At 37.7% G+C, this 24,929-nt stretch overlaps 2 protein-coding genes across 6 annotated transcripts in view; one reads left to right on the forward strand and one right to left on the reverse strand.

The window, feature by feature from the left end:
- LOC133664736 (zinc finger protein OZF-like) overlaps positions 1-24,929 on the reverse strand; it is a 519,603-nt gene that overhangs the window by 30,400 nt on the left and 464,274 nt on the right. The window lies entirely within an intron of this gene.
- LOC133664743 (gastrula zinc finger protein XlCGF28.1-like) lies at positions 508-23,223 on the forward strand. 2 transcript variants are annotated; one of them, XM_062069635.1, is made up of 3 exons: positions 508-650; positions 10,466-10,684; positions 20,882-23,223. In XM_062069635.1, the coding sequence occupies exons 2-3, from the start codon at positions 10,522-10,524 to the stop codon at positions 22,231-22,233; spliced, it is 1,515 nt and encodes a 504-aa protein (XP_061925619.1). In that variant the 5' UTR covers positions 508-650; positions 10,466-10,521; the 3' UTR covers positions 22,234-23,223. The 2 variants fall into 2 exon arrangements, with proteins under 2 accessions (XP_061925619.1, XP_061925618.1); XM_062069634.1 differs by lacking the exon at positions 508-650 and adding an exon at positions 6,128-6,647.

The following is a 24,929-nucleotide window of genomic DNA, read 5'->3' on the forward strand; positions in this document are numbered from 1 at the left end:
GATTTACTTTGCATACCATCCATCCATCCATTTTCTACCGCTTATTCCCTTTGAGGTCGCGGGGGGTGCTGGAGCCTATCTCAGCTACAATCGGGCGGAAGGCGCGGTACACCCTGGACAAGTCGTACTTTGCATACATAAAATAAACTGTTTATTTTGTTTCGCTATCACAGAACGAACAAGTGTTGTCTTCACTTGCAAAACATCCTAAAATGTATTTGAAGTGGTCAATTCTGTTTCTTTTCTTTCTTAAAAAATTAACTCCTTTGTCTTTGGAAGAATGGAAGCTTTCAAGTTATGAGTATTTTTTTATGTTCCAGAGAAATAGCTTCTTACGTCATCATTTCCGGCTCCTCCCCTAAATGAAAGAAGAAACGCCCCCTCCATGACTCCACACATTTGGTCCCATCACTACTTGCAGCTAGCTTAGCTTGCTAGTTAGCTGCTAACAAAGAGACGCGCAGGTTACCTTTACATCGCTAAGTAGGGAACTAATGTGAGTGTAAAGTGTTGTGATTGTGTGAAAATGTGCGAAAGAACGATAGCAAAGTATGAGGAGGAACTTTGTCCAACAAAAGAGGAGAAGGAGCGACAACATCAACTACTGGACGCTGTTTTCAAGAAACATCAAGTTGTGTTACACAGAACAGGTTTGTTTACTTCTTACTCTCACATCTTTACTAACTTTATATTTCATTATTACACTTTTCTTCAATATATTGTGTATAAGAACTTGGGTTGTCTTGTGAGGATGATGCATTCCATCGTACTTGCAATCAATCAATCAATGTTTATTTATATAGCCCTAAATCACAAGTGTCTCAAAGGGCTGCACAAGCCACAACGACATCCTCGGTACAGAGCCCACATACGGGCAAGGAAAAACTCAACCCAGTGGGACGTCGATGTGAATGACTATGAGAAACCTTGGAGAGGACCGCATATGTGGGTAACCCCCCTCCTCCTCCCCCCCCCCCCCCCCCCCCCTCTAGGGGAGACCGAAAGCAATGGATGTCGAGTGGGTCTGACATAATATTGTGAAAGTCCAGTACACAGTGGATCCACCATATCAGCGAAAGTCCAGTCCATAGTGGGGCCAGCAGGAAACCATCCCGAGCGGAGACGGGTCAGCAGCGCAGAGATGTCCCCAACCGATGCACAGGCTAGCGGTCCACCCCGGGTCCCGACTCTGGACAACCAGCACTTCATCCGTGGCCACCGGACCTGTGCAACTCCCCCTCCACAAGGGAGAGGGGAGCAGAGGAGAAAAGAAAAGAAACGGCAGATCAACTGGTCTAAAAAGGGGGTCTATTTAAAGGCTAGAGTATACAAATGAGTTGCAACGTGGTCTTGCAACCACGTGGTTGTCGTGTTATGTCGAATTTAACAACCCGTAAAGATGAGTTGCATATCCCAGTCCATTTGTACAATAAATTCTTAAACTTCAATTCTAGTCTCATCACATTATACCAGTGGTTTTTAATTTTGTTGGAGGTACCGAACCCCATCAGTTTCATATGCGTATTCACCGAACCCTTCTTTAGTGAAATATAAAATGTTGGGTTTTTTTCAAATTCAAGAATAAATTATATGTTTTTTTACTGGGGCACAAAATGAACCGTGCATGAACATCACCTTGTTCAAAGAACAAAACCAACACAGTGCATGAACTCACAACAAATTATACACCTTACACACACTCACATGAATGGATTAACGTGGACCCCGACTTAAACAAGTTGAAAAACTTATTGGGGTGTTACCATTTCGTGGTCAATTGTACGGAATATGTACTGTACTGTGTAAACTGTACTGTTTCATATAATTTATTATCTTCCTTTGCAAACTGCTAGTAAAAATTTCAATCAAAAAACCTGCAAATCAGATGGAAAATTAGAGGGAACATTGTTTGGGGGTATCCATAATACGCCGATAGGGAGAAGTTTTTATTTACACGATAAGTTGGATGTGTCTTTACCTCCGTGGCAGAGGCTCCGCCGAACCCCTAGGGTTCGACCGAACCCAGGTTAAGAACCACTGCTTTATACAGATAGTTAATAGGACAAAATAACCTGGGAGGACTTTGCCCTTTAAAAGGGAAATCCTGAACATAATCATGGCGTCAGGGCAGTATTAAGATGATTTAATCACATCACATTCATGTTCTTGTTACATTATATATGTTTGTTCTATGTTCTAATGTTAAGGGGAACTGCACTTTTTAAAGTGTTGAAATCATTTACTATCTCCATGTAAGACAAGCACACATGTTTTACTTACGAGAAACTAAGTAAAAAAATAAAATATTCCGTCTAAGCCTGGGCCCCTGGAGAGGGGTCCAGACTGAGGCCAAGGGAAGAAAAAAAAAACCTTATTGCCATAGCACACATAAACATGTGTGTAAGAGGGAAACATCAAAGAACACAAAGGACATTAAAGACATTAAAAGAGCAACCAGCTGCCACTCCAGCAGTGCCGTTTCTACATACAGCTACAAAAGTAAATCAACAAAAAAAACAAAAAATAATTAACCAACAATATATATTGTGCACACGATTGCAATTGAATTAATTAAAGTGTGAATGTCATTAAAACAGTTAGCGCCATCTTTTGAAACTTCTTCCACTCCCGTCCTTGCACGCTACACCGCTACAACAAAGATGGCGGGGAGAAGACGCTGTCGAAGGTGAGCCACGTAAATAAGACCGCCCACAAAACGGCGCACCCTGTAGCGATTTACAAAAAATAAAAAGACCCCTTTAATGCGCCATTTGTATGAAAATAACCCCGACCAGACCCGCTCATCAGCAGTGCGCCTTATAATCCGGAGCACCCTATGGTCCGGAAAATTTCTCTTTAGTTTTGCCCCCCAAAATAAGAATAGAAGGAAACACACACACACACACACACACACACAGACAATTTCAAAATAAAAACAAAGCACTGAGGATTTGAGGAAAAATGCCACATTTGAGTCGTCCACACCGGAGAATAACTAAAGATTGTTGAACAAAAAAATTTAGAACTGAAAAATAAAACAAAAAACATCACAAAAACAAAGAATTGGAAAATGATATAGATCCAGATACAAATGTTTTCTCCCACATCAGTAATAAAAGTTTTTATTATACAGACAAACAATATAATAGCAACATTAAGTGTGATAACAAATGGTCAATTATTCATTTTAATAGCAGAAGCCTCTACGCAAATTACAACAATGATTCACTTTTTCACTTCAAAGTGATCGCTGTCACAGAAACATGGATTGATGATAAAAAATGAATAGATTTTGATCTGGAAGGATATGAACTAAACTACATCAACAGAAGCAACAAAAATGGAGGAGGAGTAGCTGTGTACGTGATGAAGAACCTGATTTACAACGTGGTACAAAACATGTCATTTGCTATAGATAATATCTTAGAATGTATAACCATTGAAATATGTCAGGAAAAAAGCAAACACATATTCATCAGTTGTTTATATAGATCACCTTAGTCAAGTATAGAAACATTTGAAGATTGGATCAAGGCAACTTACATGGACAATGGTCAAAAAATAAAGTTCTTATGTGGCGACTTTAATATTGACTTATTGAACCTAAACAAGCAAAAGTCCATTGATGACTTCATTGATACAATGTACAGCATCTGTTTATATCCTAAAATCACAAAGCCAAGCAGAATCACAGGACACTGTGCCACGTTTATTGATCATATTGTTACCAATGATTTTGATAACAACACAAGGCGGTCGCCTTAACAACAAAACGCTGCGGGAAACCCTGATGGTGAATATATTTTGAAGTATCTAGACAGGTACATGAGTATTTTAGTAGAACGGTGTATCTTGTACACCAGACCAACTGCAAGAAGATGTACTCTGTCGGCTACCAAGAGCCTCCCCACATTAAGGAAATGGTTGGCGGAAATGTGAACCCGAGATGGAAAGTTGAGTAGAAGCCCGATTATTTTATTTTGGTCTGTCTGGAGTTTGTTTTTCAGGGCTTTTAAAGCGTCACGGTACTAAACATGCATTCCGTAGTCAAAGTGGGGTTAAATTAGTCTTAAGTGTATTTCTACCCACCAGCGGGGTGATCCTACTATGTAAAAACTAGGGTTGTACGGTATACCGGTATTAGTATAGTACCACGATTGTAGTGAATCATATTCGGTACTATACCGCCTCTAAAAAGTGCTACTTCTATGATTACATCAATATTTTTTGGCATCACATCTTCTTTCGTTTAAAAAAAAATTATACTATGTTTATAAATTTGTCCTACTGGGGATCCCTCGGGAAGAGCTGGACGATGTGGGGAGAGGGAAGTCTGGGCTTTCCTGCTTAGGCTGCTTCCCCCGCGACCCGACCTCGGATAAGCGGAAGAAGATGGATGGATGGATGGATGTTTATAAACTCAGGAAATATGTCCATGGACACATAAGGACTTTGAATATAACCAATGTATGATCCTGTAACTACTTGGTATCAGATTGATACCCAAATGTGTGGTTTAAAGATCTGTAGGTCCATGCCGCACTAGTCTTCTTCTTCTTTTCACGCTAACTGTTGATGTGTAGCCCATTTCAAACAACGGCAAAGGGTGCTCATCCATTGGTTTACCATGCAAGAAATGTTTACTGCAGATCTGTGAGTCTTTTGTAGGCTTCCAGTCCACCCACTTGTTATTAGTGTTCTTACATTTCCTATTAACGAATTAATTATTCCATCTTATTTTCATGTCTGGATCTTTTGGAAACTGGTACTGTTTGAATGGTGGATCACATCTTCCTGAGTCAAAATAACACTCATGAATGTCACACATAGTTTGTTTCCATCTTGTGAGGACCTAAACTTTTTATGTTATATATAAATTATATTTGTGAGGATTTGAAAATTTTACAGTACGTATTATTCGCAGATGATACAAATTTATACTGTTCAGCAGATGACTTGAAAATCTTAGCTGATAATATTGAAGAGGAAATGGTTAAACTAAAATTGTGGTTTGATGTAAATAGATTATCTTTAAATTTGGAAAATACTAAATTGATGGTATTCAGTAATACAAGAAAGGTAGAAGTTAATTTATCCATAAACAATGTGAACATTCAGAAGGTGTCTGAAATCAGATTTCTTGGGGTCATCCTAGATGAAAAGTTGACATGGAAAGCTCATATATTGCATGTGAAAAATAAGCTATCTAAAGGCTGATTTATTTTGAACAAGGTTAAATACAGTGTCCCGTATAATACAATGAGAATGCTATATTGCTCAATTATTCTACCTTCTTTCAATTATTGTGCAGAAATTTGGCACAGCAACATAATGCCTTTATTTCTTTTACAGAAAAGAGCAATTGGTATCATTTTTAAAGTAGGATATAGAGACCACACAAATGCACTCTTCATTAGGTCAGGATTATTCAAACTAAAAGACATTGTAGAATTGCATACTCTATTAGTGATGTTCAAAGCTCGAAATAGAGTTCTTCCGAAGGACTTACAAAAGTTATTGGTGTTCACGTCTGAAGATGAGAATCACATGTATGACTTTAAACATCCAAGAGCGCCAACACATTTGAAAGAAATGTGCTTGCCTGTTGCTGCTGTGAAAGCATGGAAGTCTCTAAAGAAAGACTTAAAAAGTTGCAAGAATATTTTTGAATTTAAAAAGAGTTAGAAAAAGAGACAACTGGCATTGTATCAAACTGATTTTTGATTTTGATTGGACGTGTCATTGTGAAAATGCTTCAAGGAAAATGAAAAAGTATGTTGGAGTTGAAAGTGTGACGTGTACGTGGCTTGTATATATGCATGTTCATGAAAGGAATACAAAGAAATGATGATGATGATGATGATGATGATGTACTATTAGAACATCCCACAACTGCACAAATTGTCTTCAACATATTGAAAAATATACACGACGTGGAATAAACAATAATTCAGAAATATATCTACTACTATTCACGCTAAAGAGTAAACACAAACCTCCAACTGACGAAGTTTACTAAAAAAGTATGGAGTCGCTTGGCTTTGTTTATCCCTTACGAACTTTGACCTCCACAAATTGGACATGCGCAGAAGCCAACTTGGAAGTGGTCCATTGAAAGGTTGCTAGCGCGACCTCCTGTACTGTAGAATGTAGTATGGACCATAGGACAGGACGGAGAAGTCCCGTTAAGAAGCTGTGGAGGCCTAAGATGCTCTACTAGTCTGCTGGAAATCCAAAGAAGACGAAGGAGTAAAAAGCAAAATGGCGTTTGACAGAGAAGGCCTAAACGTGGCCACTGGCCATTATTGTTTCTCTATTTGTATTTAGTGCATACATGTACGCATATATGTCGTGTAGTAGATGAAACATTGTTAGTCATTGTTTGTATCCGGATACATTAGTCTGAGCGCACTTTATGTGCTAGCTTAGCTTGCTAGTTAGCTTAGCTTGTTAGCTGCTAACAAAAAGACGCGGACGTTATCAACACATCGCTAAGTAGAGATCAAATGTGAGTGTAAAGTGTTGTGATTGTGTGAAAATGTGCGAAAGAACGATAGCAAAGTATGAGGAGGAACTTTGTCCAACAAAAGAGGAGAAGGAGCGACAACATCAACTTATGGACGCTCAAGTTGTGTTACACAGAACAGGTTTGTTTACTTCTTACTCTCACATCTTTACTAACTTTATATTTCATTAGTAACACTTTTCTTCAATAGGAAGATGCTTTGTCTTGTGGGGATGATGCAATGCTTTGATTTAGATTCTTCATGAAAACGAGACAGTTTGAGGTTGATTTTCCTCTCAGTTTGTAACAATGTGTGATTGATTGTTATGAGAAGTTTGCATAGGAAAGGGTACAGTTTCATCACGGTACACATTCACTGCTACAAGAAAGCCTGACATGGTTTCAGTTGAAATATATATTTTAACTCACACAGTACTATGTAGAAAGTAGCATTTAAAATACAAATATACTGCAAGTAAATAAAATAACATATATTTTAAAATAGGTAAAAGGCTTTGTATATTCCCAGTTACGAGTAGCCGCAGCCTGTAATGCCTTTTCTTTTCGATACGGAGTTCCACATGTTGGTGGTATAGCAGGCAAGCAAATTAGAACCTTTTTTGGAGTGAAATCTGGGTTGAATGTGATGTGTACAACTACCTCTGGTGTTATAATGGTCAATATATTGTGCAGTATCGAGACAGATACATGGGTATTTTAATGGTGTGGTGTATCTTGTACAGTGAGTGTATATGTACAGTATGTGTATATGTATGTTTGTACAGTGAATGTACTGTATATGTACAGTATGTGTATGTGTACGTTTGTACAATGAAATTACGTGTGGATGTACAAACTTTGAGTATGTAGATATGTACTGTATTTGTGTATGTATGTGAGAGCGTAGGTACCTATGTATGTATGCATGTATGTGTGAATTTGTATGTAGAATACATTTGACTCCCAGTGTGTGTGGGAGCCAGAGTACGGCCCCAGCCTCCCCGAGAGCCCAACCCACAAACAGCACGGGGCCACGGGAACCACCCACCCCACCCGAAAGGGACCCCAACGATGGAGATGGAACAACCAGCAACCGCCCTGTCGAGTTCCCCCCCTGAGGGAGGGGAAAAATAAAAAATAATATTAATAAAATGTATTTAAAAAATACATAATTAAATAAATAATAATAATTATCATTATTATATATATTTAAAAAAATAAAAACGAATTAAAAGAAGATCACGGACATGCTGACACACAAGGTCACTACCCCAGCAGCTGGCCGACTCGCAGCAGATATTAACATTAAATGAACAAGTAGATTAATAATCCATTTTCTACCACTTGTCCTTAATAATTTTGACAAAATAATAGAATATAAATGACACAATATGTTACTGCATATGTCAGCAGACTAAATTAGGAGCCTTTGTTTGTTTACTTACTACTAAAAGACAAGTTGTCTAGTATGTTCACTATTTTATTTAAGGACAAACTTGCAATAATAAACATATTTTTTATGTATCCTAAGATGTTTTGTTAAAATAAAACCAGTAATGCACTTTTTTGTGGTCCCTTTTATTTAGAAAAGTATCGAAATACATTTTGGTACAGGTCTTGGTACCATAATATTGGTATCGGGACAATACTAGTAAGAACAGAATTTGTTGGTTGATTCTTTAAATACCTTAGTATAGGGTTGAGCAATATGGCCTTTTTTTAATATTTTGATATTTTTAGGCCATATCACGATACACAATATATATGTGGATATTTTGCCTTAGCCTTGAATGAACACTTGATGCATATAATCACAGCAGTACGATGATTCTATGTGTCTACATTAAAACATTCTTCTTCATACTGCATTAATATATGCTACTTTTAAACTTTCATGCAGAGAGGGAAATCACAACTAAGTCAATTTAGCAAAAGTGTATTTATTAAACAGTTATTAAGCAGTGGCACAAACATTCATGTCATTTCAAAACAGAAAGTGCAAGATTGTCAGACATTTTAAAACAAGCTATTAGTGCACTTTTGTGCATGATGTCACTAAGATGACATCAAAACAACACTAAATTAAAGTGCACTTTTTGTACAGAACGCCACTACAATAGTTTAAAACAAATAAAGTGCATGATGACACACAAGATATTTCAATAAGTGTCACATAAAAATGAGCTGCATATCAAATAGTATATGTCCTACGGTGTTGATGTGGAAATGGTTGCTTCTGCATTTAGTTGGTGTGGCACCGAACGGAGATGTTGACATGTAAAGACATATTCCCGCTTGAAGCCAAACCACCGCCAGACGATGGGAATTAATTATTCCTCCATTTGTTACCAGATTCGCACCTTCTTTCTCTCGTATTACCACTCGCATCACAGCTAACGTTACCCATGTCGCTACCTGTCTGCTCCGCGGGAGCGTATGACGTTGCACATGTGACAGTATGTGACGTATGTAAGAAGGTGTTCTTGTTTTATGTCTCTGTGAGAAGGAGAGACAAGAAAGAGTGAGAAACGCATGCAGTTTAATGCCCCGCAGCTAAAAGCAACTGCGTGAGAACATATACTCGAATATCACGATACAGTCATTTTCTATATCGCACAGAGACAAACCTGCGATATATCGAGTATATCGATATATCGCCCAGCCCTACCTTAGTATTTTTCACTGGAGAGATTAGTCTCTACGATGCAGCCAAGATAGGTAATCTTATTTTTGTTTGTTATAATATTGTCACCCACTTTGACTGTGAAGTTATCTACTTTTCTGAGGTTAGGAATTGACCCAAAGACCTGTGTACTTGCAAGTACCAGGTGAGTCTTAATGTGCCAATTTTTCATTGAATGTCTTGCTAGTCTAGGTCTTGAGGATTGTAGCTTTGCTTGTTTTGTGGCCGTCAGCCTCAGTTCTATGTTCTTTACGGGTACAGAAAATCATGGAATGATCACTTAAGCCGCATACAGTAGTTCCACTTGTGGTGATCTTAGACTGGTCAGAAGTAACAACGAGGTCTAAGATGGTTTAAAAGGACTCACTCACCCTGGTAGTTTGCTTAATGAGCTAAGTGAGGCAATGTTGGTGGCACAGCTTAGTGAAGGTTTTAAAAATGGGTGCATCCTTTCAGGACATATCTGTGTTCCAGTCCCCAAGAAGATGTAAACCTGTATCAATATGTGTATACAAAACTCACACAGTCACTAAATACATTTTATACTCTAATCAAATCTATAAATGTCACTTCCTGATTCTGACCTACATGCATCAATAAGTAAACGTAAACATTTATTTTCAATAACCAAAGTAGTTAACACTTGATTTATTAAAAGAACATAAAGGTGACAGACTTTCCTTCAGAGTGTCGTAGATGGTCTACAATTCCTAAACAGGAATTGTTGATGGAGATACTCCATAAAACACCACCTAGTAAAACATGTTTTTGGTAAAAGTTCCTTTTGGCCCAGCCAACAAAATGACCACAAAACAGTATTTTGCATGATGACAAAAACATACTATTTAACTGATTTTGGAATTAGATTTTTTATTTCCACGATATTGAAGTTATGGTAATGACTAAGTCATTACAAGATTGTGGTTAAATTTAGAGATAATGTTTAGGTGTCATAGATCGTATACACAATAAAATATTTACACACTTTACATCAGTGAGTGTAAAGTTAAGAATGCCTCAATCGATGCTGACTTGTACTTATAAAAACACTTTACAAATTGCCCCCCATCAAATTTCCGAGTCTATATTTGTACTCACTTTTGAGTTAATTGTAGTGACTGGGACAAAAGGAGGTATTTCCCGCTTTTTTATTGGTTGTTTTGCTACATACTTTTAACACAACACACAAAGAACACAAATAATGTCATTGTGTTAACAGTGTCAGTCCAAAACTATTTCTATTCTCTCTTAATTTTATTTACTTATTTACCCAACAGACGTCTAGCAGCCCCCTCACATTAAAGAGGAAGAGGAGGATCCACAGCCGCCCTACATGAAAGAGGAAGAGGAGGAAGTGTGGATCAGTCAGGAGGGAGAGTGTCTTCTAGGGCAGGAGGAGGATGATGTCACCAAGTTTCCACTGACTGTTGTCTCTGTGAAGACTGAAGAGCATGAAGACAAACCACCTGAGTCCTCACAGCTTCATCACAGTCCAAGTAAGCACAACATCCACATATCATTTTATTCTCAGGGCATTCAATCCATCACAACTGGACTGTTCACTTTGTCTTAGAAGACGTTTGTCCTCTCATCCAAGTAGGCTTCATCACTTCATGCTCATAGACTTCAAGTCTTAAATCTAATCTCTGGAATTCAGAGGGGAACTGCACTTTTTGGGGGAATTTTTTCTATCGTTCACAATCATTATAAAAGACATGACAATGAATATATATGTTTAATCACAGTCTAACTCATTAATGTAAATATAAGTCCACTTGCAATGGAGCCAATGGGAGGTCCTCTATAACCATCCAAAAAGCACCAACAATACTCCATTTGCATTTTGTGGCTTGAATAGCAACCAAGTATTAGTGATATTGTTATTACGAAGTTGTTAGAGTGGCCGTGCCAGCAATCGGAGGGTTGCTGGTTACTGGGGTTCAATCCCCACCTTCTACCATCCTAGTCACATCCGTTGTGTCCTTGGGCAAGACACTTCACCCTTGCTCCTGATGGCTGCTGGTTAGCGCCTTGCATGGCAGCTCCCTCCATCAGTGTGTGAATCTGTGAGTGAATGGGTAAATGTGGAAATACTGTCAAAGCGCTTTGAGTACCTCGAAGGTAGAAAAGCGCTATACAAGTATAACCCATTTATCATTTATTTATAAGTGCTAACACAGACAAACTATTTATAGCTTGTGTGCCTATGTTGACATCACCGGCTGGTGAGCTCCTTCCTCGCCTGGGTGCTGGTGAAAGATTACTCCAGATCACGAATCGTGCCTCTCACCTGGATAGTAGAAGGATGAGGACGTACTCTGACAAGTTGGCACCCTTTGACAGCCAATTTAGACCCGGCAATGGCGAACGACACGAAAAGACGCTTGGCTTCACCCCCCTTATTCCGTGCGACAATTATGAATCATTCTTCATCTAAACGGAAATATAACAAGATTCTATCAGTCTGCGTCATAGTGACAGCAGACCTTGTACAGTAAGTGATGTTTTATTATGTTTGTTGGCTCTCATGAAGTCTGCAGTGTGTAATATTCAGTGATGTTAAAAAAAAAAGCGAACGTTGTGATGCGTTTTTAAAATTAATGCGCTTATGAGCAAAAAATATGTAAATATTACATATTTTTAAAAATGTACCTGTTACTAAATGACATATATACCTACTGCATGTACATAAAACCTAATTGAGGTGTTTGGATGCTTTTTAAGTTATTTGTAGGCAGAATAGTGCGACTCTAATAGCCTCTATTGCAGGGGTGGGCAATTAATTTTCACCGGGGGCCGCATAAGCAACCCGAGCACTGCTGGAGGGCCACACGACAATATTTCAATTAAATTTTGCTCAATATTATTTTTGATATACCGTAAGATAAATAATAATGATGATAATAATAATAATAATTAATAATAATAATAATAATTTAATTTAACCTAACTTAACTTTATACAAAAGCAGATTGCTTTTGATGGTCACTTTATCCTGCATTATCCAACATTTTTCCCCATCAGATTTGGACAACCATCTGTTGTTAAAAATAGTTTTTAATCATATTTATTTGATATTGTTTTTTATATTGGTTTTATATGTAATTGTTTTTTCTTTTTATTCAGTCATTGGTGGAGCTAAGGATAATATTTGAATATTGCTTGTAATATTATTGTGCAGCACTTTGGAAACATTTTGTTGTTTAAATGTGCTATATAAATAAAGTGGATTGGATTGTCACACCTGCCAGCTTGTCCCAACACCCATTTACCTCTGTGAACAAGTCATTACCTGTGGTTGTCTCTTTAATTGACGGCATCAGAGCTCTCATCCAAAGTTAGCGAAAAACAATCCATGTCTCCGGGCATTATCAGCGCAACAAAGTCCAATAAGCACTCCTTAATAAACTCTCCGTCAGAAAACGCCTTACTTTTTCTGGCGCTTTTGTGAGAAATGACGAAACTTGTCCTGACGGCTGCATCTCTGGGGGTGTGAAATATGGCACAAAGTCCTTGTTGGGTTTGCAGTTTTACCATCAACGCATCAGCCTCCCTTGCGCGCGCTTCATCAGACACATTCCGGTATTTTCCCTCGTGTTTCTTCGTGTAGTGGCGATTAAAATGATATTTAAACACAGCAACCTGTGTACCACACATTAAGCACACGGCTTTATCATTAATTTATGTAAAGAAATACTTGGCAGTCCATCTCTTGTTGGAAACACGCCAATCCTCATCAACTTTTCTTTTTTTAGCGTCTCATCACTTGTCTCTATGCACCTTCACTCACAGGTTCCCCCCGGACATACGGCATAAATAACACATTTCAAAATAAAAGCAGCACAGTTGTATTGCGCGCACGACATAGATGTTTTTTAAACTTTATTTTGTCATTTGTAATTGCGCCGTTCAATTCACTCACAATCGCACACGCGCATACGTCCACACGGAAGTAATACAAATAACGCTTTTCAAAACAAAAGCAGCACCGTTGTATTGCACACTCGACATAGATACTTTTTTAAATTGATTTTGTAATTTATGATTGGCCTCACGCGGGCCGGACAGGGATGCGCAAAGGGCCGGATGCGGCCCGCGGGCCGTACAATGCCCAGGTCTGCTCTATTGTAAGCAGTCTTTGATCACATTTATTTACTATTTAGAATGCATAAAGAACAAAAAAATCTGCGTTCTTGATAGGCAAAATGAATAAAAGTTTGGTTCCCTTTTAAGTGAAGTGAAGTATATTTATTTAGCATTTTTCTCTAGTGACTCAGAGCGCTTTACATAGTGAAACCCATTATCTAAGTTACATTTAAACCAGTGTGGGTGGCACTGGGAGCAGGTGGGTAAAGTACCTTGCCCAAGGACACAACGGAAGTGACTAGGATCAAACCTGGAACTGTCGAATTGCCTTAGAATGTATTAAATTCTATCAAAATCTCGTAAAAATCGTAAAAACATCCTAGAAATGTCTCAATAATTCCATTAACAATATTTTTATTTGGGAACTTTCTAATGTAACGTGTTTCTATCTACACTTCTGTTCAAATGTAATAATCACTTATTCTTCTGTTTTGTTCAAATGTAATAAGCACTTGTTTTGTTGTTTGATACTTTAGTTTTGAGTGAAACTACAAATGTAGATATCGATCCAGTACCAAGTAGTTAGAGGGGCAGTATCGGTCATATCAATGTGGATACTGATATTTACATTTTTCAAGATCATTCAATTTTTGTTCGCAATCTTAATCAGACAAAAACACAGGATGGTGGTGTTAGAATATCAATTGAATATTTAAATATGGTTCTGAATGAAATAATTTGGTTTATGCCCTTAAAGTCTTCCTTATTTCCTGTGTTTGTAAATGATAAAAAAATCAACAAAATATATATAATACAAAATATCGATCAAACCATTGTATTGACCTTATAATTATATTATATAGAGCTGAAACGATTCCTCTGGTTATAAGGCGCACTGTCGATTTTTGAGAAAATGAAAGGATTTTAATGCACCTTTATAATCTGAAAAATACAGTACATGAACAAAGTGAGCCTCTTGTCAGTCATTCACAATCTTTGTTTCGGCCACTTGCAATTCTCCTCCACACGTTTTCCTGTGTGCAGTAGTGTTGGCGACACTTGCTTTCATGTTGGGGATGGAACTAGTCATTTTAATACAACGCTGAAGTACAGGCCCCCATATAGCTGCCCGGGATATGACTGTTATATGATTCTTTAATTTTGGGCCTTTTAGGATCTATCCATTCATCCATTTTCTACCGCTTATTCCCTTCGCTCACTTTTTATGTACACATTGCTTCAAAATTGTAGGAGAATAGTTTTTATTCAAGTCCTCGTTTCAGCTGGTAATTGATACAGGCCCCATTATAGCGGCCGGGGGATATGCCTGTTATATGATTCTTTAATTTTGGGCCTTTTAGAATCAGCATCTCTTCGTCCATTTGTGTCAAGGAGGTGAAATTAGGTCTGAAAACCTTTTGACAAGTTTACTTCATGTCCATTAGGACTTTTCAAAGTGTAGAATACCATCCGCCTTAAACAGAATATTCCACTTTGAAAGTAAACTGGATCATTTATTTTGTGTTTATGCATGACTTCCTGTCCCACACGAGCAGATTTTAGCTCAATTGAACCGCCTTGTTGTGTCGACCACTAAATATAGAAGCAAAGCAGTGGAAACTGACACAAAAAACGGAACGAGTCTGTCGCCGTGGCGCCGCCGTTCCACATCCAGTGGAAATCTCAAGTTACACTTACAAACGTTGCTTGGCGAGATAAACAAAGAAACCATACTCGAGTTGAAGGCACGAAGCAAAAGGAAATACACTTTCAACCCACAGCACTCGCAGTGAGCAAACTCGACCACCAGATGGCATCATAGCAGAGACAACAATACGGAATACAGATTTAGACTGTAAACAACCTCATATTTTGTCCAAGTTTATTAAGATTAAGATGAGTTTATTTCAAAGGGGACGATACGATTTCATAAAACACATAACTACACATGGTTAAAAAAGCCAGAATTAACCAGAAGGCTTGTTTTCATCTGTAGTCCCCTGGCCATGATGTAAAAAAGGCAGTCACATTACAATTTCAAAGAAAAGGAAAAGATTTAAAAAAGCACACAATACATATACAATATAATAGAAAATAAAATACAACGTCACAACATAACATTTATCATCAAAACAGGCTAATTTTTTAGTGCTGACAGCTGTAGGCGTTGATAAGCCACATTTTCAATTTGTTTGTGAAGGCCTTGTAAGTTGTGACCATCAGTAACTGACATTAAATTCGCAGGGGGCGCTGGAGCCTATCCCAGCTGCACTCAGGTGGAAGGGAATTTATGGCAATATAGATTTTAGGCCATATTGCCCATCCCTCATAAAAAGTGGTCTTCTCTTTCCTGTGAATAATGTTGTAAAGAGCAGTGTGTTTGTTTTCAGGCCAATTCATATAATAACTTGTTATTTTAAGTACATGTAAACTTACTGAATGCCTCATGTTACCTACTCAGTGGCTTAGTGGTTAGAGTGTCCGCCCTGAGTTCGGGAGGTTGTGAGTTCAAACCCCGCCGGAGTTATACCAAAGACTCTGGTTTGGAGTTTGCGCGCGTCTGGCTGTTTTCGAAGTGGGGCTGTCGAGTTTGGCAATTGCCTTGTGCAAAGCTAGTAGAAGTTTTTGTACTTTTTGTGCTTTTTTGGCTTCGCTGTGTCACTGTGCCGTGACACTTTGTAGCTTGTGTCGATCGGTGCTGCGAGCTAGCACACCGGAGCCGGCTAGCATTACCGGCCTGAGATACGGAGGTGGATTTTTCCTTCTGTTGCTGGATGCGTCGGCAGATAGACCGTGATGCCTGCACCGAGGAAAAGCCCCACATCGGAGGAGTTCGAGGAGATGAGGCTCACACTCCTTTCCCTGTGCGGTGATGTGACTGCGGTGAGGGAGCACCAGGAGCAGCTTTTGGGCCTGCTGGAGGAGGTGAAACAACTACGCCTCCAGAACGTGGAAAAAGACCGGCGCATTGTAGACCTGGAGCAGCGAGTGGACGAGCTGGAGCAATACTCCCGCATGAATGATGTGGTCATCACCGGGATCAGGATCAAGCCACGCAACTACGCGCGTGCGGTGGCCGCGGACAACGGGGAGCCCAGCGTGCAGGAGGCACAGTCAGTGGAGCAGCAGGTGGCCTCCTATCTCCAAAGCAGGGGATAGAGATGGACCTGGAGCACATCGAGGCTTGTCACCCACTGCCCATGAGGAACCAGGGACCACCCGCTGTCATCATGAGATTCGCAAGCAGAAAGAAGAAGATCGCACTATTAAGGCAAGGACGCAAACTCAAAGGAACAGATGTTTTCATCAATGAACACTTGACCAAGAAAAATGCTGACATCGCAAGGGTCGCACGACAACTTAAAAGGCAAAGCAAGATTCAACAAACTTGGGTAACGAACTGTAAGATCTTCATCAAACTAAAATGGGACGCCGGAGGAAGCAACAATCTTGGTGATAAGGAAAATAGAAGATCTTGATAAGTATTGGCATTGATGCCGTACTTGGTATCAATGTAGCTTGTGACTTTTACATCATCTCAATGCTACCCACACCAAGAACACAGACCACACCAAGTATTAATATGGACATGTTACAGAAGATCCTCCAACATCAACAAAAAGAACTGGACATGTGTGAGTACCAAGAGCACACCACAACAGAGACTGATATGGACATAGACCCTGATAATAATTTTTTCTCTGCGATTGTTAAAAACTGTAATTATTTTACCCGCGAACAATATGAAAACAGTGTAAAATCAGAAGATAGTCTATCTATAATACATTTCAATAGTCGAAGCATGTACACTAACTTTGAGGCTATCAAGGATTACTTGAAAGAATTTAGTCATCCATTTACCACTGTTGCAATCACTGAAACCTGGTTCTACAGTGATAAAGGTATTGATTTTAGTCTGAATGACTATGAATTAACATACATAAACAGAATAAATAAAATAGGAGGAGGGGTCGCATTGTACATTCATAAATCTGTTACATTTAAAGTTTTAACAAACATGACCATAGCAGTCTATGGATTATTTGAATGTTTAACAGTGGAAATCCTAAATGACAAAAAGACAAATATCTTCATGAGCTGTGTATACCGGGCACCTGGTTCAAGCATAGAAACTTTCAATGAGTGGATGGGTAAACTATTTTCCTCTGTGAACCAAAAAACCATGTTTATCTGTGGTGATTTTAACATTGATTTGTTAAACTCAACCAAGCAAAAACATGTTGATGACTTCATTGACACAATGTACAGCCTGTCTCTATATCCAACCATAACCATGTTGATGACTTCATTGATACAATGTACAGCCTGTCTCTATATCCAACCATAACCATGTTGATGACTTCATTGACACAATGTACAGCCTGTCTCTATATCCAACCATAACCATGTTGATGACTTCATTGACACAATGTACAGCTTGTCTCTATATCCAACCATAACAATGTTGATGACTTCGTTGACACAATGTACAGCCTGTCTCTATATCCAACCATAACCATGTTGATGACTTCATTGACACAATGTACAGCCTGTCTCTATATCCAACCATAACCAAACCAAGCAGAATAACAACACATAGTGCCACAATCATTGACAACATTTTTACAAACATTATGGGAAATCAAGTCACCAGTGGCCTATTTATATGTGACATCACTGACCATTTACCTGTTTTTACTTTATATGACTGTCATCTCAAGAAAACCAAAGACACTATGGCAAAAATCTCTAAACGAATAACAACTGAGGAAACAATATGTGCCCTAAACAATTGTTTGGCAGTTCAGGATTGGACTTCAGTATACAGAGAACCTAATGTGGACAGTGCTTATTGTAATTTTTTAGACATCTTTACTTCCCTGCATAATAAACATTGCCCCGTAAAAGAATATTTTATAAAAGGAAAAAATAAAAATAGCCCTTGGATCACAAAAGGGATAATTAATGCCTGTAAAAAGAAAAACAATCTCTACAAACTTTTCATCAAAATAAAAACAAAAGTCGAACAACGATACAAGAAGTATAAAAATAAATTAACTGATATTATAAGAACAAGCAAACGGTTATATTATCAAAAAAAACTATATGAAAACAAAAATAATATAAAAGGAACTTGTGATGTTTTGAATAGTCTAATAAAACAAGGATATTCCAAGTTGACATATCCTGATTACTTTATTGATGAAAACGGTGAAGATTATAATATGAGTAATGTAGTAAACAAGTTCAATAGTTTTTTTGTAAATGTTGGTCCTAAATTGGCTGTTGATATCCCAGACAATGGAGTTACAAAATCAACTATTGAACAGAATTCTTCGTCATTCTTCCTCTCAGCTACAAATGAGCAGGAAGTGACAAACATTGTGCGGAAGTGTAAAAGTAAGTGCTCCACTGACTGCCATGATATCAACATGATATTGGTTCAAAAGGTTATCCTGAATATTGTAAAACCATTAACTTACATATGTAATTTATCATTCCAGACTGGCTGCTTTCCAAGTCAAATGAAAATCGCTAAAGTAACTCCGCTCTTCAAAAGTGACAGCAAACACGCTTTCACCAATTACAGACCAATCTCTCTTTTGCCTCACTTTTGCCTCAGTTCTCAAAAATCTTAGAGAAACTATTTAACTCTCGACTTGAATCTTTTCTTGAGAAGCATCATATAATCAATGACGGTCAGTATGGCTTTAGGTCCAAAAGAACAACTTCAATGGCAATAACTGAAGCTATTGAGGAAATTACTAATGCACTGGAGCATACAAGATATGCAGTTGGTATTTTTATTGACCTAAAGAAAGCCTTTGATACCATTAATCATTCAATTCTACTAGATAAAATGGGAAGATATGGAATTAGGGGGCTGGCTGGTGACTGGTTAAAAAGTTATTTAACAGGGAGGGTACAGTTTGTTAAAATGGGTCAATTTTTTATCTGATACTCTTGGCATTGCTTGTGGTGTCCCCCAAGGGTCCGTGTTGGGGCCAAAACTGTTTAATGTATATATTAATGATATGTTTAATACATCCAAAATATTGAAATTTATACTTTTTGCAGACGACACAAATTTATTCTACAGTAGTGATGACTATAATGAGCTCATAAATACAGTAAACACAGAACTAAACATAGTAAAAAAAAATGGATGGACACAAATAAATTATCTTTGAATATAAATAAAACTAAGACAGTAATGTTTGGAAATCGCAACATAACGTCTGAACAGAAAATAAGTATTGATGGTACCCAAATTGAAATCGTAAATGAGAATACATTTTTGGGAGTAATAATTGATAGTAAACTATCATGGAAACCTCATGTCAGACACATTAAAACAAAAATCTCCAAAAGCCTCTCAATTATAAACAAAGCAAAACTATACCTCAATGAAAATGCACTCCGTACTCTATACTGCACCTTTGTACTGCCATACCTTACATACTGTGTTGAAGTATGGGGGAATACTTACCACAACACAATTCATCCTCTGATCATATTACAGAAAAGAGCAGTGCGGATCATTCACAACGTTGGTTATTTAGAACATACTCATAATCTGTTTATGCAATCAAAGTTGCTCAAATTTGATGACCTTGTTAAATATAATACATTAATAATCTTATATAAAGCTTTTAACAAATTATTGCCACCTAATCTACAACGTTTTTTTATAAGACGAGTGCAAGCTCATAACTTGAGAGGCTTAGGATATTTCTTATTGCCGAGAGCTCAAACCACTCGTAAACGTTTTTGTGTGTCTGTATGCGGAGTAAAACTATGGAACAAACTGGACTTACAACACAAGCAATGCCAAACTATTAATCGATTTAAACTATTATACAAACATGGGGTCTGGTTCAAATATAGAGATGAGGGTCTTTAATTTGACCTGCTGCTGTACTCTGTCTCAAAGTGTAACATGTGCTCAATGTTTCTTTACCATTATTGCTATGTTGTCTATTACCATTATTGCTATGATGTCTATTACCATTGTTGGTATATTCATTATTCCTACATTGTTGATACAAATGATTGTTACAGTGTAATAATTATTGTTACCTGTGGTAATGCCACTATGATACAACATCTGTATTATAATCCTTGAACAAAGTAAGAGTGAAACTCATGTGAATAATCACTGAATGGAGAACTGGGGGTGGGATTAAATAAGTTATCTTCTTCCCACTCGCTTTCAGGCAAAACTGGACAATAATGCACTATATTAATTTATATTATTATGTTTTGTCAACTTGTACGTCTTTGTCATTGCCTGAAATAAATAAATAAATGAAAAAATGAAATGAAGACTATAAAAAAGGGGACCCATTACCTCCCTGCTTGACACTCAGCATCAAGGGTTAGAATTGGGGGTTAAATCACCAAAAATGATTCCCGGGAATGGGAATCTGCTGCCCACTGCTCCCCTCACCTCACAGGGGGTAATCAAGGGTGATGGGTCAAATGCAGAGAATAATATTGCCACACCTCATGTGTCTGTGACAATCATTGGTACTTTAACTTTACTTTAATGTGTCTGAGCAAATCGGGACATTTCTCAAGCATGTTTGTCATTTTGTGTCCTGCAGATGTCTGTGAAGAACAACTTCTGCCTGAAAAACAGGAGTGTAGCTTCAGGATGATGAAGGAGGATCCATTAAAGAGGAAGACCAGGCGCCACGGACCCTCTGGCGTCTCCTTTTCCTCTTTGACACAGACCCTTCCCTGTAAAAAGGAAGAGGAAGACTCACTGACGCCCCACATTAAAGAGGAAGAGAAGGAACACGACATCAGTCAGGAGGGAGATCATATTGAAGGACTGGTGGAGTTCCCAGTGACTGGTGTCCCTGTGAAGAGTGAAGATGATGAGGTCAAAGGTGAAAGTGAAGAGAAGAGAGAGGCGGAGCCTCCAAGCAGCAGCTCAACACAACACATGACAACAGAAGCTGATGGAGACCACTGTGGAGGATCACAAGCAGACAAGCTCTTAGCTCCACTATCAGATAGTGAGGACACAACGTCACACTCTCCTGACACTGATGATGAAGACTCTAAAGATGATAAGACATGTCACACTGACAACACTCACTTCAAATGTTCTCACTGTGACAAAACCTTTAAGAACCATTGGCATCTAAAAAGACACATGAGAACACACACTGGAGAAAAACCTTTTATCTGTTCAATCTGTAGTAAAAGTTTTGTAGAAAGTCGCAATTTGAAAGTACACATGAGAACACACACTGGTGAAAAACCTTTTACTTGTTCAATCTGTGGTTTATCTTTTACGAGGAAGGAACATTTGAAAGTGCACATGGGAACACACACTGGTGAACAACCTTTTTCCTGTTCAATCTGTAGTAAAGGTTTTGTAGAAAGTCGCAATTTGAAGTTACACATGAGAACACACACTGGTGAAAAGCCTTTTGTCTGTTCAATCTGTGGTAAAGGTTTTGTACAAAGTAACCATCTGAAAAGACACATGAGAACACACACGGGTGAAAAGCCTTTTGTCTGTTCAATCTGTGGTAAAGGTTTTGTACAAAGTAACCATTTGAAAACACACATGAGAACACACACTGGTGAAAAACCTTGTTCTTGTTCAATCTGTGGCTTATCTTTTACAAGGATGAAACATTTGAAAGTACACATGACAACACACACTGGTAAAAAATTTTTTTCCTGTTCAATCTGTAGTGAAGGTTTTGTAGAAAGTCACAATTTGAAAGTACACATGAGCACACACACTGGTGAAAAACCTTGTATCTGTTCAATCTGTGGTAAAGGTTTTACAAAAAGTCAGAATTTGAAAAGACACATGAGAACACACACTGGTGAAAAACCTTTTACTTGTTCAATATGTGGCTTATCTTTTACAAGGAAGGAACATTTGAAAGTGCACATGAGAACGCACATTGTTGAAAAAATGTTTTCCTGTTGAATCTGTGGTAAAGGTTTTACAAAAAAATCAGTGTTTGCTTAAGACACAAGAAAACACACACTGGTGAAAAATCACATTCCTGTTCAATCTGCAACAGAAGCTTTTGTCAACGATCAAACCTTGTAGCACACATGAGAACACACACTGGAGAGAAAGTGTTGAGTTGCAGTGTGTGTGGTGAAAGATTCTCTTCTAAGTACCAGTGTAAGAAACACAAGTGTGCTGGTGAGAACAGCAGCAGCAAATGAAACTGCAGGATTTGAAATAAACTGTCAAGAAAGGTGCATGTGTTTGGAGGTGGGAGGAAGCCGGAGTACCCGGAGGGAACCCACGCAGTCACGGGGAGAACATGCTAACTCCACACAGAAAGATCCCGAGCCCGTGATTGTACTCAGGACTACTCAGGACCTTTGTATTGTGAGGCAGATGCACTAACCCCTCTACCACCGTGCTGCCTATTATATATTTATATATATACTACCGTTCAAAAGTTTGGGGTCACATTAAAATGTCCTTATTTTTGAAGGAAAAGCACTGTACTTTTCAATGAAGATAACTTTAAACTAGTCTTAACTTTAAAGAAATACACTCTATACATTGCTAATGTGGTAAATGACTATTCTAGCTGCAAATGTCTGCTTTTTGGTGCAATATCTACATAGGTGTATAGAGGCCCATTTCCAGAAACTATCACTCCAGTGTTCTAATGGTACAATGTGTTTGCTCATTGGCTCAGAAGGCTAATTGATGATTAGAAAACCCTTGTGCAATCACGTTCACACATCTGAAAACACTTTAGCTCGTTACAGAAGCTACACAACTGACCTTCCTTTGAGCAGATTGAGTTTCTGGAGCATCACATTTGTGGGGTCAATTTAACGCTCAAAATGGCCAGAAAAAGAGAACTTTCATCTGAAACTCAACGGTCTATTCTTGTTCTTAGAAATGAAGGCTATTCCACAAAATTGTTTGGGTGACCCCAAACTTTTGAACGGTAGTGTGTATATATATATATGTACATATATATATATATATATATATATATATATATATATATATATATATATATATATATATATATATATATATATATTATATACATGTATTATATTATTATATATATATATATAATATTATATACTATTATATGCATATTTTACATACAATAAACATGTTATGTGTATATATATTCATAATACGATTTTAGACTTATTCATAATAGTGTTTTCTATAGGTGTTTAAAATATTGAAGTATTACATATTTTTATTTCTAATTGTTAATGATCCCATAGATTAGCACCTTTATATGGTATACATATGTACTGGTTCACATCTGAAACATTTTCTGGACCACTTCAGGAAGCATATTATTATTTACTTTATACATCATTTGAACAGTTGTCTTTTGTACAATTTTAAAATGTGTAACTTTATGAATCATTTGTTGGGTCTCACAACCATGTTATTAATTATCTTTATTACTGTCTTTTGTAATATGATGATTGTGTTGTGATTGTTTTATATGTATGTCCCGGGACCTTTATGCAATACAAAAATGAGAAAATGTCTGAATTGTTTTACAAATTTACATTTGCGGATTAAAAAAAAATCCACATGACCTCAATAAATAAACAGGAAGTCCCAGAGAGTACTGAGTAGAGCATGGTATGTTTTGCTACACAATCCACTAATTCAAGTGTTTAATCGTTTGTTCTTCTCTTGAACTACGCAGCTAGAGGAACATGAGGGAAAAGAAGTCGAAAGTGGAGCCATGAAAATGCTTTTAACCACAAGAAAGCTGCTGATTTATTTAATAATTGCGTGTTTTTTCTGGTGTGTAAAAAGCAGCCGTAGCACGCTTCTTCTACGGGGAGAAATTAAGTCGGCGGCTGCTTACCGTAGTTGCGAGACCTGTTGTGGCTCAATATCGGTCCATAAGGCGCACCGGATTATTAGGCGCACTGTCAGCTTTTGAGGAAATTGGAGGTTTTTAGGTGCGTCTTATGGTGCGGAAAATACGGTAACTCACTGGAATATAAAGACAATATATCATACATCCATAAACGTGGATGCATATGCAAAAGTGCAATATATTTATCTGTACAGTAATCTATTTATATCTGCACCTTATTGCTCTTTTATCCTGCACTACCATGAGCTAATGCAACAAAATTGTGTTCTTATCTGTACTGTAAAGTTCAAATTTGAATGACAATAAAAAGTAAGTCTAAATCTAGTCTAGTGGCTAGTGCCGAAACCCTAAATATTTATTCCAGTCCAGTTGCGATTGAGTGAATGCCCTGAGATCAACATATATACTGTGTATTCTTCTCAGGGTCACGGGATTGTGAGGGCCATGACTCTGTTTTAGTTCTCAAAGTAAGGCCATACAGCAGGGATGTTAAACTTAAATAGTAATATAAATAAAATATTGAAGTGTGACATATTTTTATTTCTAATTATTATACATCCCATAGATTAGCACCTTTATATGATATACATATGTACTGGTTCACATCTGAAACATCTTCTGAACCACTTCAGGAAGCATATTATTATTTACTTTATACATCATTTGAACCGTTGTCTTTTATACAGTTTTTAAAATGTGACTTTATGAGTCATTTGTTGGGTCTCTATAATCATCACTATCACATGACTATCACTATCTTTATTTATCTCTTTTGTAATATGAT

Source organism: Entelurus aequoreus, linkage group LG14 (genome assembly GCF_033978785.1).
Source record: "Entelurus aequoreus isolate RoL-2023_Sb linkage group LG14, RoL_Eaeq_v1.1, whole genome shotgun sequence".
NCBI lineage: Eukaryota > Metazoa > Chordata > Actinopteri > Syngnathiformes > Syngnathidae > Entelurus > Entelurus aequoreus.

Bases quoted from the DNA above. Each gene is read 5' to 3' on its own strand.
- LOC133664743 (XM_062069635.1), top strand. From the start codon at position 10,522: ATGAAAGAGGAAGAGGAGGAAGTGTGGATCAGTCAGGAGGGAGAGTGT. The intron at 10,685-20,881 runs GTAAGCACAACA...TGTGTCCTGCAG, and splicing joins ACAGCTTCATCACAGTCCAA to ATGTCTGTGAAGAACAACTT.